The 17,573-nt window shown below is 40.8% G+C and overlaps 1 protein-coding gene across 1 annotated transcript in view; it reads right to left on the reverse strand.

Annotated features, from left to right (window-relative positions):
• Positions 1 to 17,573, reverse strand: part of Ranbp16 (Ran-binding protein 16) — a 334,729-nt gene that overhangs the window by 289,869 nt on the left and 27,287 nt on the right. The window contains exon 4 of the mRNA XM_071690784.1: positions 9,741 to 9,996. Within this exon, the coding sequence (XP_071546885.1) occupies positions 9,741 to 9,996 (256 nt within the window). The remainder of the gene's footprint in view (positions 1 to 9,740; positions 9,997 to 17,573) is intronic.

Genomic DNA, 17,573 nt, shown 5'->3' on the forward strand with positions numbered 1-17,573 from the left:
TCTCACATACATTCTTCAAAGCACACACCTGATCCACACATCCTCTACCACTTCTGAAACCACACTGCTCTTCCCCAATCTGATGCTCTGTACATGCCTTCACCCTCTCAATCAATACCCTCCCATATAATTTACCAGGAATACTCAACAAACTTATACCTCTGTAATATGAGCACTCACTTTTATCCCCTTTGCCTTTGTACAATGGCACTATGCAAGCATTCTGCCAATCCTCAGGCACCTCAACATGAGTCATACATACGCTAAATAACCTTACCAACCAGTCAACAATAGAGTCATCCCCTTCTTTAATAAATTCCACTGCAATACCATCAAAACCCGCCGCGTTGCCGGCTTTCATCTTCCGCAAAGCCTTCACTACCTCTTCTCTCTTTACCAAATCATTTTCCTAACCCTCCCACTATGCACAACACCTCGACCAAAACACCCTATATCTGCCACTCTATCATCAAACACATTCAACAAACCTTCAAAATACTCACTCCTTCTCCTCACATCACCACTACTTGTTATCACCTCACGATTAGCCCCCTTCATTGAAATTCCCATTTGTTCCCTTGTCTTACGTACTTTATTTACCTCCTCCCAAAACATCTTTTTATCTTCCCTAAAATCTAATGATACTCTCTCACCCTAACTCTCATTTGCTCTCTTTTTCACCTCTTGCACCTTTCTCTTGACCTCCTCCCTTTTTCTTTTATACATCTCCCAGTCATTTTCATTATTTCCCTGCAAAAATCGTCCAAATGCCTCTCTCTTCTCTTTCACTAATAATCTTACCTCTTCATCTCACCACTCACTACCGTTTCTAATTTGCCCACCTCCCATGCTTCTCATGCCACAAGCATCTTTTGCACAAGCCATCACTGCTTCCCTAAATACATCCCATTCCTCCCCCATTCCCCTTACATCCTTTGCTCTCACCTTTTTCCATTCTGTACTCAGTCTCTCCTGTTACTTCCTCACACAAGTCTCCTTCCCAAGCTCACTTACTCTCACCACTCTCTTCACCTAATAGGAATGAATAAAGGCAGAAAGTATGAATTATGTACATGTGTATACATGTATATGTCTGTCTGTGTATATATAAGTATACATTGAGATGTATAGGTACGTATATTTGCGTGTGTGGACATGCATGTATATACGTATTTATGTGGGTGGGTTGGGCCATTCTTTCGTCTGTTTCCTTGTGCTACCTTGCTAACACGGGAGACAGCGACAGCTCAGATTGGAATGTCTAAATGTGTGTGGATGTAACCAAGATGAGAAAAAAGGAAAGATAGGTAGTATGTTTGAGGAAAGGAACCTGGATGCTTTGGCTCTGAGTGAAATGAAGCTCAAGGGTAAAGGGGAAGAGTGGTTTGGAAATGTTTTGGGAGTAAAGTCAGGGGTTGGTGAGAGGACAAGAGCAAAGGAAGGAGTATTACTACTCCTGAAACAGGAGTGGTGGGGGTATATGATAGAGTGTAAGAAAGTGAACTCTTGATTGATATGGGTAAAACTGAAAGTGGATGGAGAGAGATGGGTGATTATTGGTGCATATGCACCTGGGAATAAGAAGAAAGATCATGAGAGGCAAGTGTTTTGGGAGCAGCTGAGTGAATGTGTTAGCAGTTTCGATGCACGAGCCCGGGTTATAGTGATGTGTGATTTGATTGCAAAGGTAAGTAATGTGGCAGTTAAGGGAATAATTGGTGTCCATGGGGTGTTCAGTATTGTAAACAGAAATGGTGAAGAGCTTGTAGATTTGTGTGCTGAAAAAGGACCGGCGATTGGGAATATCTGGTTTAAAAAGAGAGATATACATAAGTATATGTATGTAAGTAGGAGAGATGGCCAGAGAGCATTATTGGATTACGTGTTAATTGATAGGTGTGTGAAATAGAGACTTTTGGATGTCAATGTGCTGAGAGGTACAACTGGAGGGATGTCTGATCATTAGCTTGTGGAGACAAAGGTGAAGATTTGTAGAGGTTTTCAGAAAAGAAGAGAGGCTGATGGGGAGAAGACAGTGGTGAGAGTAAGTTAGGTTAGAAAGGAGACTTGTGTGAGGAAGTACCAGGAGAGATTGAGTGCAGAATGGCAAAAGATAAAGAGCAAATGATGTAAGGGGAGTGGGGGAGGAATGGGATGTATTTAGGGAAGCAGTGATAGCTTGTGCAAAAGATGCTTGTGGCATGAGAAAGGTGGGAGGTGGGCATATTAGAAAGGGTAGTAAGTGGTGGGATGAAGAAGTAAGACAGTTAGTGAAAGAGAAGAGTGAGGCATTTGGACAATTTCTGCAGGGAAGTAGTGCGAAAGACTGGGAGACATGTAAAAGAAAAAGGCAGGAGGTCAAGAGAAAGGTGCAAGAGGTGAAAAAGAGGTCAAATGAGAGTTGGGGTGGGAGAGTATCATTAAATTTTAGGGAGAATAAAAAGATGCTTTGGAAGGAGGTAAATAAAGAGCGTAAGATAAGAGAACAAATGGGAACATCGGTGAAGGGGGGATAATGGAGGTAATAACAAGTAGTGATGAAGTGAGAAGAAGATGGAGTAAGTATTTTGAAGGTTTGTTGAATGTGTTTGATGATACAGTGGCAGATATAAGGTGTTTTGGTCAGGATGCTGTATAAAGGGAGAGGGGTCAGGGAGAACTGTTTGGTAAACAGAGAAGAGGTAGAGAAAGCTTTGCAGAAGATGAAAGCCAGCACAGCTGCACAGTTTGTATGGTATTGCATTGGAATTTATTAAAAAAAGGTGATGACTGAATTGATGATTGGTCGGTAAGGATATTCAATGCATGAATGGATCATAGTGAAAAGCCTGCGGATTGGTGGAATGCATTCATAGTGCCATTGTACAAAGGGGATAAAGGTGAGTGTTCAAATTACAGAGGCATAAGTTTGCTGAGTATTCCTAGGAAATCATATGGGAGGGTATTGACTGAGAGGGTAAAGGCATGTACGGAGTATCAGATTGAAGAAGAACAGAGTGGTTTCAGAAGTGGTAGAGGATGTGTGGATCAGGTATTTGCTTCAAAGAATGTATGTGAGAAAAACTTAGAAAAACAGATGGACTTCTATGTAGCATTTATGGATCTGGAGAAGGCATATGATAGGATTGATAGAGATGCTTTGTGAAAGGTTTTAAGAGTATATGGTGTGGGAGGTAAGTTGCTAGAAGCAGTGAAAAGTTCTTACGAAGGATGTAAGGCATGTGTACGAGTAGGAAGAGAGGAAAGTGACTGGTTCCCAGTGAATGTCGGTTTGCAGCAGGGATGCATGATATCTCCATGGTTGTTCAATTTGTTTATGGATGGGGTGGTTTGGGAGGTAAATGCAAGAGTTTTGGAGAGAGGGGCAAGTATGCAGTCTGTTGTGGATGAGAGGGCTTGGGAAGTGAGTTAGTTGTTCGCTGACGATATAGCACTGGTGGCCGATTTTGGGTTAGAAACTGCAGAAGTAGGTGACTGAGTTTGGTTAAGTGTGTGAAAGAAGAAAGCTGAGAGTAAATGTAAATAAGAGTAAGGTTTTTAGGTTCAGTTGGGTTGAGGGACAAGTTAACTGGGAGGTAAGTTTGAATGGAGAAAAACTGGACGAAGTGAAGTGTTTTAGATATCTGGGAGTGGACTTAGTAGTGGATGGAACCATGGAAGTGGAATGATGATAATATATCTTAAAATTTCATTCAACCAAATAATCTGTACATCACTTGTCAAGAGACTGAAAGGAGACTGCTTTCACCTTGAAGCCACATGAACCTTTTGTAGGAATCACTTTATAGTACAGTACTGGGGTCTTTACAGCACCTAACTTTAAATACTGGCAAAACAGCAGGGAAGTTCATTTCTCTCAATTACACTATCTGATACATGAATAATAATAAATACATATCAATTACAAAGCTCCTACCTAACCGAAGTAGATGCGTCATTAGTCCATGTTGACTCTCATCACTGAAATTAAGGGTCTTGGAGTTCTCAAGAGCTGTTCTGAGAAGAGTGCAAGAAAGCTGGAAAATATCATATAGCTGTGAGTCTCTAAACGAGCTTGCAATTTTCCGGTGTTTCGTTAGGGATTTGTTTGCATCTGACTCAGATATCTGGTTCATCTCAGCAGTCAGCTGGGCAAGAAGTTGAACTCCAATAACACAGTGGTCCACGGAGCCCTGTCAGTAATGAAAACTTAATCAAAGTTTCAAAATCATCATAGCTAATATTCTTTGTCAATGGCTGTATCTGTAAATGAATACTTGAACAGAAAACTTAATTTTTCAGGATTCACAATTCAACATCATTAAACAACGTGTCACATATAAGTACACTCAAGAAAAAACCTAGTACAGTATTTCCCTGCCATACATTTGCTTTGTAATGAATATAATTCACATGAAAAAATCAGAATTTTCATATTTGTTTATTCTGAGAGGTACTTAAATAAAAAAACAATCTTTTGCACAAAAATAGAATATAGACAATCACTTAATAAAAATATTAAAGTACAGTATACAATATGAAAACAACATGCACTCCAGGATTTAAATCACATATTACACTGAAAAACAGCATTAGAAGAAAAAGAAAAGGGTAAAAGACTGCAACATTAACATTTAAGAAATAGCTTTCTGAGGTTAATGTCCCATGAGTATGAGTTATTTCTTGGGGAATGTGGGTTAGATTCCTTTCCTACTTTCATAAATTGCTGAGGATGCACAGCTTCACACATCCTTTTGTGTCAATTTTGAAATCGCTGAAGCCTTTGGTCAACTAATGGAGTTTGCTCGCAGACAATCAGTAACCATCACCAGACTGACGTCATCTTCCATTCATATCCCCAAAATCCTGGGATTCACAATTCATGGATTGTGACATCAATGCAAGGATGCCACAGAAAGTTACAGAAACAAGTTTTTTTGAAAAGAGGGATGGCTAGGCAAAATGAGAAAAACAAGAAAACCTGATCATGGCACACCAACTTGAAGAAAAATGGCTTTTCATCTTCGAAACCTATATCTCTCTCCTGTCCTTTAAGTCCCACAAGTATGAAAGTATACCCACACAAAGAAAATCTAGAAAAAAGCTTTCAAATCATACTAAAACTAAGAAGAAAATACCTTTACAGACATTTAGAGGTTCACAAGAAATAGATTATCTGTGAGAAAGTAAAAACACAACCACACATTAGATCTACCACACTAAACTAGAGTACTACTTAAGGTGTTAGAAAAGTTTCAAGGTCCTCTCATCTTGAATTCCTCCAACAAAGGATTCCTAAAGAAGGTTAAGGTGAGGCCACCTCCCTAACATAAAGTTTTTTTTTTTTTTTTTTTTTTTTGCTTTGTCGCTGTCTCCCGCATTTGCGAGGTAGCGCAAGGAAACAGACGAAAGAAATGGCCCAACCCACCCCCATACACATGTATATACATACGTCCACACACGCAAATATACATACCTACACAGCTTTCCATGGTTTACTCCAGACGCTTCACATGCCTTGATTCAATCCACTGACAGCACGTCAACCCCGGTATACCACATCGCTCCAATTCACTCTATTCCTTGCCCTCCTTTCACCCTCCTGCATGTTCAGGCCCCGATCACACAAAATCTTTTTCACCCCATCTTTCCACCTCCAATTTGGTCTCCCTCTTCTCCTCGTTCCCTCCACCTCCGACACATATATCCTCTTGGTCAATCTTTCCTCACTCATTCTCTCCATGTGCCCAAACCATTTCAAAACACCCTCTTCTGCTCTCTCAACCACGCTCTTTTTATTTCCACACATCTCTCTTACCCTTACGTTACTTACTCGATCAAACCACCTCACACCACACATTGTCCTCAAACATCTCATTTCCAGCACATCCATCCTCCTGCGCACAACTCTATCCATAGCCCACGCCTCGCAACCATACAACATTGTTGGAACCACTATTCCTTCAAACATACCCATTTTTGCTTTCCGAGATAATGTTCTCGACTTCCACACATTCTTCAAGGCTCCCAGAATTTTCGCCCCCTCCCCCACCCTATGATCCACTTCTGCTTCCATGGTTCCATCCGCTGCCAGATCCACTCCCAGATATCTAAAACACTTCACTTCCTCCAGTTTTTCTCCATTCAAACTCACCTCCCAATTGACTTGACCCTCAACCCTACTGTACCTAATAACCTTGCTCTTATTCACATTTACTCTTAACTTTCTTCTTTCACACACTTTACCAAACTCAGTCACCAGCTTCTGCAGTTTCTCACATGAATCAGCCACCAGCGCTGTATCATCAGCGAACAACAACTGACTCACTCCCACATAAAACTTAGGGTGAGCCATCAAGGCTAGTATCTTACTCCATACAGAAATAAGAGATTCTCATTCTGAACAGATATAACCCTTAAAGGACTGAGCCCTATGAATTTAGGAGAGTTTTCCAGGAACAAGGTTTATCAGAAAAAAAATCAACTTGATTAGTTACTAAGAAATACTATGAACAGTTAAAGAAAAATAAGAAAAATCCATATCTGTTGCTGTACAGAAATTCAAATTTGGCATGCCATGTGAACTCAATTCATAATGTGTACGCTGACTTTTTCTGACTCATAGGCTCTCTACCACATCAATGGATTAGAGATACTCAAAGGACTTTTCCTGGTGCTAAAGGACCAACATTCTCCAAATAATGGTCATCAAATGCTCACAAATTAGCCACCAGTTGGTAGAGGATGTTCACCAGAGCTGTACCTTCCCCCATCATATCATTAGGGTATCTGGAATGCTATGATTCTTCCCTGGTGCTAACTGTAGCTGTTTGTGACGTAAGTTATGTCTACTTACAAATAAAGCTCCCCTTTCAATTTATATGAAGGAAGGAAAATGCAACCCATACTAGTACTATGGTGTCCACAGGATGAGATATTGTGAGATATGGGCACCTACTGTTCTACAAGTGTTTTCCAGTGTTAGTTATTGTTGCTAGGGACATAAAGCACCTCTACATACAAATAAAGTTTGCCTTTGAATTTAAATCCAAGTACAGCTTGGGTCTCCAAGTACTGTACAAGTATGGATGGGGTCCTATATGAGTAAGCTTGATGCTCTCTTGAAGCAACAGCAATGACTGTCAGAGATGAAAGTGATTGAAAGCAAAATAAGTGAGGAGCAATGAGGATATAGTAAGGGATGTATGAATCAGATATTTTGCGGCGAGATTGACATGGAAAAGTATGCAGCTTTTATGGATCTGGAGAGAGTGTATGACAGAGTAGAGTGGAATGATTCATGGGATGTGTTAAAGATAAATGGGGAAGGGGTACAACTGCTGAACAGAGAAAGCCTTCTATAAAGGTGCAAATGCATGTGTAAGAGTGGATGGAGAGTATACTTGTGGGTGTGAGGCAAAGCTGTTTGATGTCACTGTGGCTTTTTAACAAATGTATGGATGGAGTGATACAAGAGATGAAAACAAAATTAGGGAGACGGGTGAAGAGATGGACTGTGGTGGTATGGTATGGTGGCTCGTAACAAGCCTGTATGCAGATAATACTTTGTTGTCTGTTACGAGTGGAAAAGAATTGCAGAAGGTTGTAAAGTGTGTTTTATGATGTGTATAAACTTAAATGATTGAAGATAAAAGCAAGTAATAGGTAATACATAAGTATACATATGTAAGTAGGAGAGATGGCCAGAGAGCGTTATTGGATTACGTGTTAATTGATAGGCGCGCGAAAGAGAGACTTTTGGATGTTAATGTGCTGAGAAGTGCAACTGGAGGGATGTCTGGTCATTATCTTGTGGAGGCGAAGGTGAAGATTTGTAGGGGTTTTCAGAAAAGAAGAGAGAATGTCGGGGTGAAGAGAGTGGTGAGAGTAAGTGAGCTTGGGAAGGAGACTTGTGTGACAAAGTACCAGGAGAGACTGAGTACAGAATGGAAAAAGGTGAGAACAAAGGAGGTAAGGGGAGTGGGGGAGGAATGGGATGTATTTAGGGAAGTAGTGATGGCTTGCGCAAAAGATGCTTGTGGCATGAGAAGTGTGGGAGGTGGACAGATTAAAAAGGGTAGTGAGTGGTGGGATGAAGAAGTAAGATTGTTAGTGAAAGAGAAGAGAGAGGCATTTGGACGATTTTTGCAGGGAAATAATGTAAATGACTGGGAGATGTATAAAAGAAAGAGGCAGGAGGTCAAGAGAAAGGTGCAATAGGTGAAAAAGAGGGCAAATGAGAGTTGGGGTGAGAGAGTATCATTGAATTTTAGGGAGAATAAAAAGATGTTTTGGAAGGAGGTAAATAAAGTGCATAAGACAAGGGAGCAAATGGGAACTTCAGTGAAGGGGGCTAATGGGGAGGTGATAACAAGTAGTGGTGATGTGAGAAGAGATGGAGTGAATATTTTGAAGGTTTGTTGAATGTGTTTGATGATAGAGTGGCAGATATAGGGTGTTTTGGTCGAGGTGGTGTGCAAAGTGAGAGGGTTAGGGAAAATGATTTAGTAAACAGAGAAGAGGTAGTAAAAGCTTTGCAGAAGATGAAAGCCAGCAAGGCAGCAGGTTTGGATGGTACTGCAGTGGAATTTATTAAAAAAGGGGGTGACTGTATTGTTGACTGGTTGGTAAGGTTATTCAATGTATGTATGATTCATGGTGAGGTGCCTGAGGATTGGCGGAATGCGTGCATAGTGCCATTGTATAAAGGCAAAGGGGATAAGAGTGAGTGCTCAAATTACAGAGGTATAAGTTTGTTGAGTAGTCCTGGTAAATTATATGGGAGGGTATTGATTGAGAGGGTGAAGGCATGTACAGAGCATCAGATTGGGGAAGAGCAGTGTGGTTTCAGAAGTGGTAGAGGATGTGTGGATCAGGTGTTTGCTTTGAAGTATGTATGTGAGAAATACTCAGAAAAGCAAATGGATTTGTATGTGGCATTTATGGATCTGGAGAAGGCATATGATACAGTTGATAGAGATGCTCTGTGGAAAGTATTAAGAATATATGGTGTGGGAGGCAAGTTGTTAGAAGCAGTGAAAAGTTTTTATCGAGGATGTAAGGCATGTGTACGTGTAGGAAGAGAGGAAAGTGATTGGTTCTCAGTGAATGTAGGTTTGCGGCAGGGGTGTGTGATGTCTCCATGGTTGTTTAATTTGTTTATGGATGGGGCTGTTAGGGAGGTGAATGCAAGAGTTTTGGAAAGAGGGGCAAGTATGCAGTCTGTTGTGGATGAGAGGGCTTGGGAAGTGAGTTAGTTGTTCGCTGACGATATAGCACTGGTGGCCGATTTTGGGTTAGAAACTGCAGAAGTAGGTGACTGAGTTTGGTTAAGTGTGTGAAAGAAGAAAGCTGAGAGTAAATGTAAATAAGAGTAAGGTTTTTAGGTTCAGTTGGGTTGAGGGACAAGTTAACTGGGAGGTAAGTTTGAATGGAGAAAAACTGGACGAAGTGAAGTGTTTTAGATATCTGGGAGTGGACTTAGTAGTGGATGGAACCATGGAAGTGGAATGATGATAATATATCTTAAAATTTCATTCAACCAAATAATCTGTACATCACTTGTCAAGAGACTGAAAGGAGACTGCTTTCACCTTGAAGCCACATGAACCTTTTGTAGGAATCACTTTATAGTACAGTACTGGGGTCTTTACAGCACCTAACTTTAAATACTGGCAAAACAGCAGGGAAGTTCATTTCTCTCAATTACACTATCTGATACATGAATAATAATAAATACATATCAATTACAAAGCTCCTACCTAACCGAAGTAGATGCGTCATTAGTCCATGTTGACTCTCATCACTGAAATTAAGGGTCTTGGAGTTCTCAAGAGCTGTTCTGAGAAGAGTGCAAGAAAGCTGGAAAATATCATATAGCTGTGAGTCTCTAAACGAGCTTGCAATTTTCCGGTGTTTCGTTAGGGATTTGTTTGCATCTGACTCAGATATCTGGTTCATCTCAGCAGTCAGCTGGGCAAGAAGTTGAACTCCAATAACACAGTGGTCCACGGAGCCCTGTCAGTAATGAAAACTTAATCAAAGTTTCAAAATCATCATAGCTAATATTCTTTGTCAATGGCTGTATCTGTAAATGAATACTTGAACAGAAAACTTAATTTTTCAGGATTCACAATTCAACATCATTAAACAACGTGTCACATATAAGTACACTCAAGAAAAAACCTAGTACAGTATTTTCCCTGCCATACATTTGCTTTGTAATGAATATAATTCACATGAAAAAATCAGAATTTTCATATTTGTTTATTCTGAGAGGTACTTAAATAAAAAAACAATCTTTTGCACAAAAATAGAATATAGACAATCACTTAATAAAAATATTAAAGTACAGTATACAATATGAAAACAACATGCACTCCAGGATTTAAATCACATATTACACTGAAAAACAGCATTAGAAGAAAAAGAAAAGGGTAAAAGACTGCAACATTAACATTTAAGAAATAGCTTTCTGAGGTTAATGTCCCATGAGTATGAGTTATTTCTTGGGGAATGTGGGTTAGATTCCTTTCCTACTTTCATAAATTGCTGAGGATGCACAGCTTCACACATCCTTTTGTGTCAATTTTGAAATCGCTGAAGCCTTTGGTCAACTAATGGAGTTTGCTCGCAGACAATCAGTAACCATCACCAGACTGACGTCATCTTCCATTCATATCCCCAAAATCCTGGGATTCACAATTCATGGATTGTGACATCAATGCAAGGATGCCACAGAAAGTTACAGAAACAAGTTTTTTTGAAAAGAGGGATGGCTAGGCAAAATGAGAAAAACAAGAAAACCTGATCATGGCACACCAACTTGAAGAAAAATGGCTTTTCATCTTCGAAACCTATATCTCTCTCCTGTCCTTTAAGTCCCACAAGTATGAAAGTATACCCACACAAAGAAAATCTAGAAAAAAGCTTTCAAATCATACTAAAACTAAGAAGAAAATACCTTTACAGACATTTAGAGGTTCACAAGAAATAGATTATCTGTGAGAAAGTAAAAACACAACCACACATTAGATCTACCACACTAAACTAGAGTACTACTTAAGGTGTTAGAAAAGTTTCAAGGTCCTCTCATCTTGAATTCCTCCAACAAAGGATTCCTAAAGAAGGTTAAGGTGAGGCCACCTCCCTAACATAAAGTTTTTTTTTTTTTTTTTTTTTTTGCTTTGTCGCTGTCTCCCGCATTTGCGAGGTAGCGCAAGGAAACAGACGAAAGAAATGGCCCAACCCACCCCCATACACATGTATATACATACGTCCACACACGCAAATATACATACCTACACAGCTTTCCATGGTTTACTCCAGACGCTTCACATGCCTTGATTCAATCCACTGACAGCACGTCAACCCTGGTATACCACATCGCTCCAATTCACTCTATTCCTTGCCCTCCTTTCACCCTCCTGCATGTTCAGGCCCCGATCACACAAAATCTTTTTCACCCCATCTTTCCACCTCCAATTTGGTCTCCCTCTTCTCCTCGTTCCCTCCACCTCCGACACATATATCCTCTTGGTCAATCTTTCCTCACTCATTCTCTCCATGTGCCCAAACCATTTCAAAACACCCTCTTCTGCTCTCTCAACCACGCTCTTTTTATTTCCACACATCTCTCTTACCCTTACGTTACTTACTCGATCAAACCACCTCACACCACACATTGTCCTCAAACATCTCATTTCCAGCACATCCATCCTCCTGCGCACAACTCTATCCATAGCCCACGCCTCGCAACCATACAACATTGTTGGAACCACTATTCCTTCAAACATACCCATTTTTGCTTTCCGAGATAATGTTCTCGACTTCCACACATTCTTCAAGGCTCCCAGAATTTTCGCCCCCTCCCCCACCCTATGATCCACTTCCGCTTCCATGGTTCCATCCGCTGCCAGATCCACTCCCAGATATCTAAAACACTTCACTTCCTCCAGTTTTTCTCCATTCAAACTCACCTCCCAATTGACTTGACCCTCAACCCTACTGTACCTAATAACCTTGCTCTTATTCACATTTACTCTTAACTTTCTTCTTTCACACACTTTACCAAACTCAGTCACCAGCTTCTGCAGTTTCTCACATGAATCAGCCACCAGCGCTGTATCATCAGCGAACAACAACTGACTCACTCCCACATAAAACTTAGGGTGAGCCATCAAGGCTAGTATCTTACTCCATACAGAAATAAGAGATTCTCATTCTGAACAGATATAACCCTTAAAGGACTGAGCCCTATGAATTTAGGAGAGTTTTCCAGGAACAAGGTTTATCAGAAAAAAAATCAACTTGATTAGTCACTAAGAAATACTATGAACAGTTAAAGAAAAATAAGAAAAATCCATATCTGTTGCTGTACAGAAATTCAAATTTGGCATGCCATGTGAACTCAATTCATAATGTGTACGCTGACTTTTTCTGACTCATAGGCTCTCTACCACATCAATGGATTAGAGATACTCAAAGGACTTTTCCTGGTGCTAAAGGACCAACATTCTCCAAATAATGGTCATCAAATGCTCACAAATTAGCCACCAGTTGGTAGAGGATGTTCACCAGAGCTGTACCTTCCCCCATCATATCATTAGGGTATCTGGAATGCTATGATTCTTCCCTGGTGCTAACTGTAGCTGTTTGTGACGTAAGTTATGTCTACTTACAAATAAAGCTCCCCTTTCAATTTATATGAAGGAAGGAAAATGCAACCCATACTAGTACTATGGTGTCCACAGGATGAGATATTGTGAGATATGGGCACCTACTGTTCTACAAGTGTTTTCCAGTGTTAGTTATTGTTGCTAGGGACATAAAGCACCTCTACATACAAATAAAGTTTGCCTTTGAATTTAAATCCAAGTACAGCTTGGGTCTCCAAGTACTGTACAAGTATGGATGGGGTCCTATATGAGTAAGCTTGATGCTCTCTTGAAGCAACAGCAATGACTGTCAGAGATGAAAGTGATTGAAAGCAAAATAAGTGAGGAGCAATGAGGATATAGTAAGGGATGTATGAATCAGATATTTTGCGGCGAGATTGACATGGAAAAGTATGCAGCTTTTATGGATCTGGAGAGAGTGTATGACAGAGTAGAGTGGAATGATTCATGGGATGTGTTAAAGATATATGGGGAAGGGGTACAACTGCTGAACAGAGAAAGCCTTCTATAAAGGTGCAAATGCATGTGTAAGAGTGGATGGAGAGTATACTTGTGGGTGTGAGGCAAAGCTGTTTGATGTCACTGTGGCTTTTTAACAAATGTATGGATGGAGTGATACAAGAGATGAAAACAAAATTAGGGAGACGGGTGAAGAGATGGACTGTGGTGGTATGGTATGGTGGCTCGTAACAAGCCTGTATGCAGATAATACTTTGTTGTCTGTTACGAGTGGAAAAGAATTGCAGAAGGTTGTAAAGTGTGTTTTATGATGTGTATAAACTTAAATGATTGAAGATAAAAGCAAGTAATAGGTAATACATAAGTATACATATGTAAGTAGGAGAGATGGCCAGAGAGCGTTATTGGATTACGTGTTAATTGATAGGCGCGCGAAAGAGAGACTTTTGGATGTTAATGTGCTGAGAAGTGCAACTGGAGGGATGTCTGGTCATTATCTTGTGGAGGCGAAGGTGAAGATTTGTAGGGGTTTTCAGAAAAGAAGAGAGAATGTCGGGGTGAAGAGAGTGGTGAGAGTAAGTGAGCTTGGGAAGGAGACTTGTGTGACAAAGTACCAGGAGAGACTGAGTACAGAATGGAAAAAGGTGAGAACAAAGGAGGTAAGGGGAGTGGGGGAGGAATGGGATGTATTTAGGGAAGTAGTGATGGCTTGCGCAAAAGATGCTTGTGGCATGAGAAGTGTGGGAGGTGGACAGATTAAAAAGGGTAGTGAGTGGTGGGATGAAGAAGTAAGATTGTTAGTGAAAGAGAAGAGAGAGGCATTTGGACGATTTTTGCAGGGAAATAATGTAAATGACTGGGAGATGTATAAAAGAAAGAGGCAGGAGGTCAAGAGAAAGGTGCAATAGGTGAAAAAGAGGGCAAATGAGAGTTGGGGTGAGAGAGTATCATTGAATTTTAGGGAGAATAAAAAGATGTTTTGGAAGGAGGTAAATAAAGTGCATAAGACAAGGGAGCAAATGGGAACTTCAGTGAAGGGGGCTAATGGGGAGGTGATAACAAGTAGTGGTGATGTGAGAAGAGATGGAGTGAATATTTTGAAGGTTTGTTGAATGTGTTTGATGATAGAGTGGCAGATATAGGGTGTTTTGGTCGAGGTGGTGTGCAAAGTGAGAGGGTTAGGGAAAATGATTTAGTAAACAGAGAAGAGGTAGTAAAAGCTTTGCAGAAGATGAAAGCCAGCAAGGCAGCAGGTTTGGATGGTACTGCAGTGGAATTTATTAAAAAAGGGGGTGACTGTATTGTTGACTGGTTGGTAAGGTTATTCAATGTATGTATGATTCATGGTGAGGTGCCTGAGGATTGGCGGAATGCGTGCATAGTGCCATTGTATAAAGGCAAAGGGGATAAGAGTGAGTGCTCAAATTACAGAGGTATAAGTTTGTTGAGTAGTCCTGGTAAATTATATGGGAGGGTATTGATTGAGAGGGTGAAGGCATGTACAGAGCATCAGATTGGGGAAGAGCAGTGTGGTTTCAGAAGTGGTAGAGGATGTGTGGATCAGGTGTTTGCTTTGAAGTATGTATGTGAGAAATACTCAGAAAAGCAAATGGATTTGTATGTGGCATTTATGGATCTGGAGAAGGCATATGATACAGTTGATAGAGATGCTCTGTGGAAAGTATTAAGAATATATGGTGTGGGAGGCAAGTTGTTAGAAGCAGTGAAAAGTTTTTATCGAGGATGTAAGGCATGTGTACGTGTAGGAAGAGAGGAAAGTGATTGGTTCTCAGTGAATGTAGGTTTGCGGCAGGGGTGTGTGATGTCTCCATGGTTGTTTAATTTGTTTATGGATGGGGCTGTTAGGGAGGTGAATGCAAGAGTTTTGGAAAGAGGGGCAAGTATGCAGTCTGTTGTGGATGAGAGAGCTTGGGAGGTGAGTCAGTTGTTGTTCGCTGGTGGCTGATTCATGTGAGAAACTGCAGAAGCTGGTGACTGAGTTTGGTAAAGTGTGTGAAAGAAGAAAGTTAAGAGTAAATGTGAATAAGAGCAAGGGTATTAGGTACAGTTGGGTTGAGGGTCAAGTCAATTGGGAGGTAAGTTTGAATGGAGAAAAACTGGAGGAAGTAAAGTGTTTTAGATATCTGGGAGTGGATCTGGCAGCGGATGGAACCATGGAAGCGGAAGTGAACCATAGGGTGGGGGAGGGGACGAAAATTCTGGGAGCCTTGAAGAATGTTTGGAAGTCGAGAACATTATCTCGGAAAGCAAAAATGGGTATGTTTGAAGGAATAGTGGTTCTGACAATGTTGTATGGTTGCGAAGCGTGGGCTATGGATAGAGTTGTGCGCAGGAGGGTGGATGTGTTGGAAATGAGATGTTTGAGGACAATATGTGGTGTGAGGTGGTTTGATCGAGTAAGTAATAATAGGGTAAGAGAGATGTGTGGAAATAAAAAGAGTGTGGTTGAGAGAGCAGAAGAGGGTGTTTTGAAATGGTTTGGTCATATGGAGAGAATGAGTCAGGAAAGATTGACCAAGAGGATATATGTGTCAGAGGTGGAGGGAACGAGAAGTGGGAGACCAAATTGGAGGTGGAAAGATGGAGTGAAAAAGATTTTGAGTGATCAGGGCCTGAACATGCAGGAGGGTGAAAGGCGTGCAAGGAATAGAGTGAACTGGAACGATGTGGTATACCGGGGTCGATGTGCTGTCAATGGATTGAGCCAGGGCATGTGAAGCGTCTGGGGTAACCCATGGAAATTTCTGTGGGGCCTGGATGTGAAAAGGGAGCTGTGGTTTGGTGCATTATTACATGACAGCTAGAGACTGAGTGTGAACAAATGGGGCCTTTTGTTGTCTTTTCCTAGCGCTACCTCGCACACATGAGGGGGGAGGGGGTTGCTATTCCATGTGTGGCGAGGTGGCGATGTGTACATTGAGACGTATAGGTATGTATATTTGCGTGTGTGGACGTGTATGTATATACATGTGTATGTGGGTGGGTTGGGCCATTCTTTCGCCTGTTTCCTTGCGCTACCTCGCTAACACGGGAGACAGCGACAAAGCAAAATAAATAAATAAATAAAAGGGGTAATGATGTTGAAAGTAAACAAGATTGAAAGTAATGATTTTGCAGAGCCCTAGATAGTTAGAAAAGAAAATGTACAGAACTGCATTACAGATATAGAGGGTAGAAAGACTGAAAGACGTGACTGAATAAAGGACTAGGGAGTCACCTTAGCTAATTTTGGTGATATGGAAGGACACTTATGGGATAGAGCAGTGCATGGCAGAATATACAATGGGTCCATTTAAAGAATAATGAATGGAAGAAGTTTATGTATAGAAGTGAAGAGGGATTAAGGTAAAACCACAGTCCTCTCGAGCCTGACCTATGCATCCAAAACATGGGCATGGGATGAGTTATAGAGTTCAAGAATCTAGGCTGTGGAAATGAGTTATTTAGGAGGAGGATGTGGTATGACTTGATGGAATGAGATATTAATGAAAGGGAATGCAAAGGGAATGAATTGTGCAGTGGTAAATTGGATGAAACAATACTCTTTGGTGATTTAGGTGAGCAGAAAGAATGCAAAATGAGAGAGCTTATGACGAGAGTGTATGAAAGTACGACTAAAGGGGTTAGCATGAGAAGACCACCTGTATCAGGAAGAAATAAAGTGATAATAGTACTGGAGAGATGGAAACGAGGATGAATGCATGGAATGGTGAAGATGTGGGAGGCATGTAAGAACAAAGATAAGTGGAGATGCTTTTGCCATCGTTATCCCCTTGATGAGCATTCCCAGAGAAAGGGAGAATCAAAGATAGAAAAAGAGATCAGTCACCTGTTCCCACTGCTACCTAGGTAAAGTGGAAAATGGTGAAAAAGTAAGAAAAATCAGTATCATTCCAGTATCTGATTGTTTAATTTTCCATACTTGATTGCTGTTACCCACGTTAGTGAGGTAGCACCAAAAACAGACGAACAAAAGCCACATCTGCACACATCCACTCTTCAGCTGCAATGTGTAATGCATCGAAACCACAGTTTTCTATCCAAATCCAGGTCCCACAGACCTTTACCCAGGATGCTTTACATGCCCTGGTTCAGTCCACTGACAGCATGTTCACCCAGTATACCACATCATTCCAATTCATTCTATCCTGTGCATGCCTCTCACCCTCCTGCATGTTCAGACATCAATCACTAAAAATCTAAAAATCTTTTTCTCTCCATCCTTCCACCTCTAATTTGGTTTCTCATTCCCCTTGTTCCCTCCACTTCTGACACATATATCCTCTTTGCCAACATTTCCTTACTCATTCTCTCCATATGTCCAAACCATATCAACAAACCCTCTTCTGCTCTCTCAACCACACTCTTTCTATTACCACACATATCTCTCATCCAGTCATTACTTGCTTCATCAAACCACCTCATACCACATACTGT

This window comes from Panulirus ornatus, chromosome 1 (assembly GCF_036320965.1).
Source record: "Panulirus ornatus isolate Po-2019 chromosome 1, ASM3632096v1, whole genome shotgun sequence".
In the NCBI taxonomy this organism is placed as follows: Eukaryota; Metazoa; Arthropoda; class Malacostraca; order Decapoda; family Palinuridae; genus Panulirus; species Panulirus ornatus.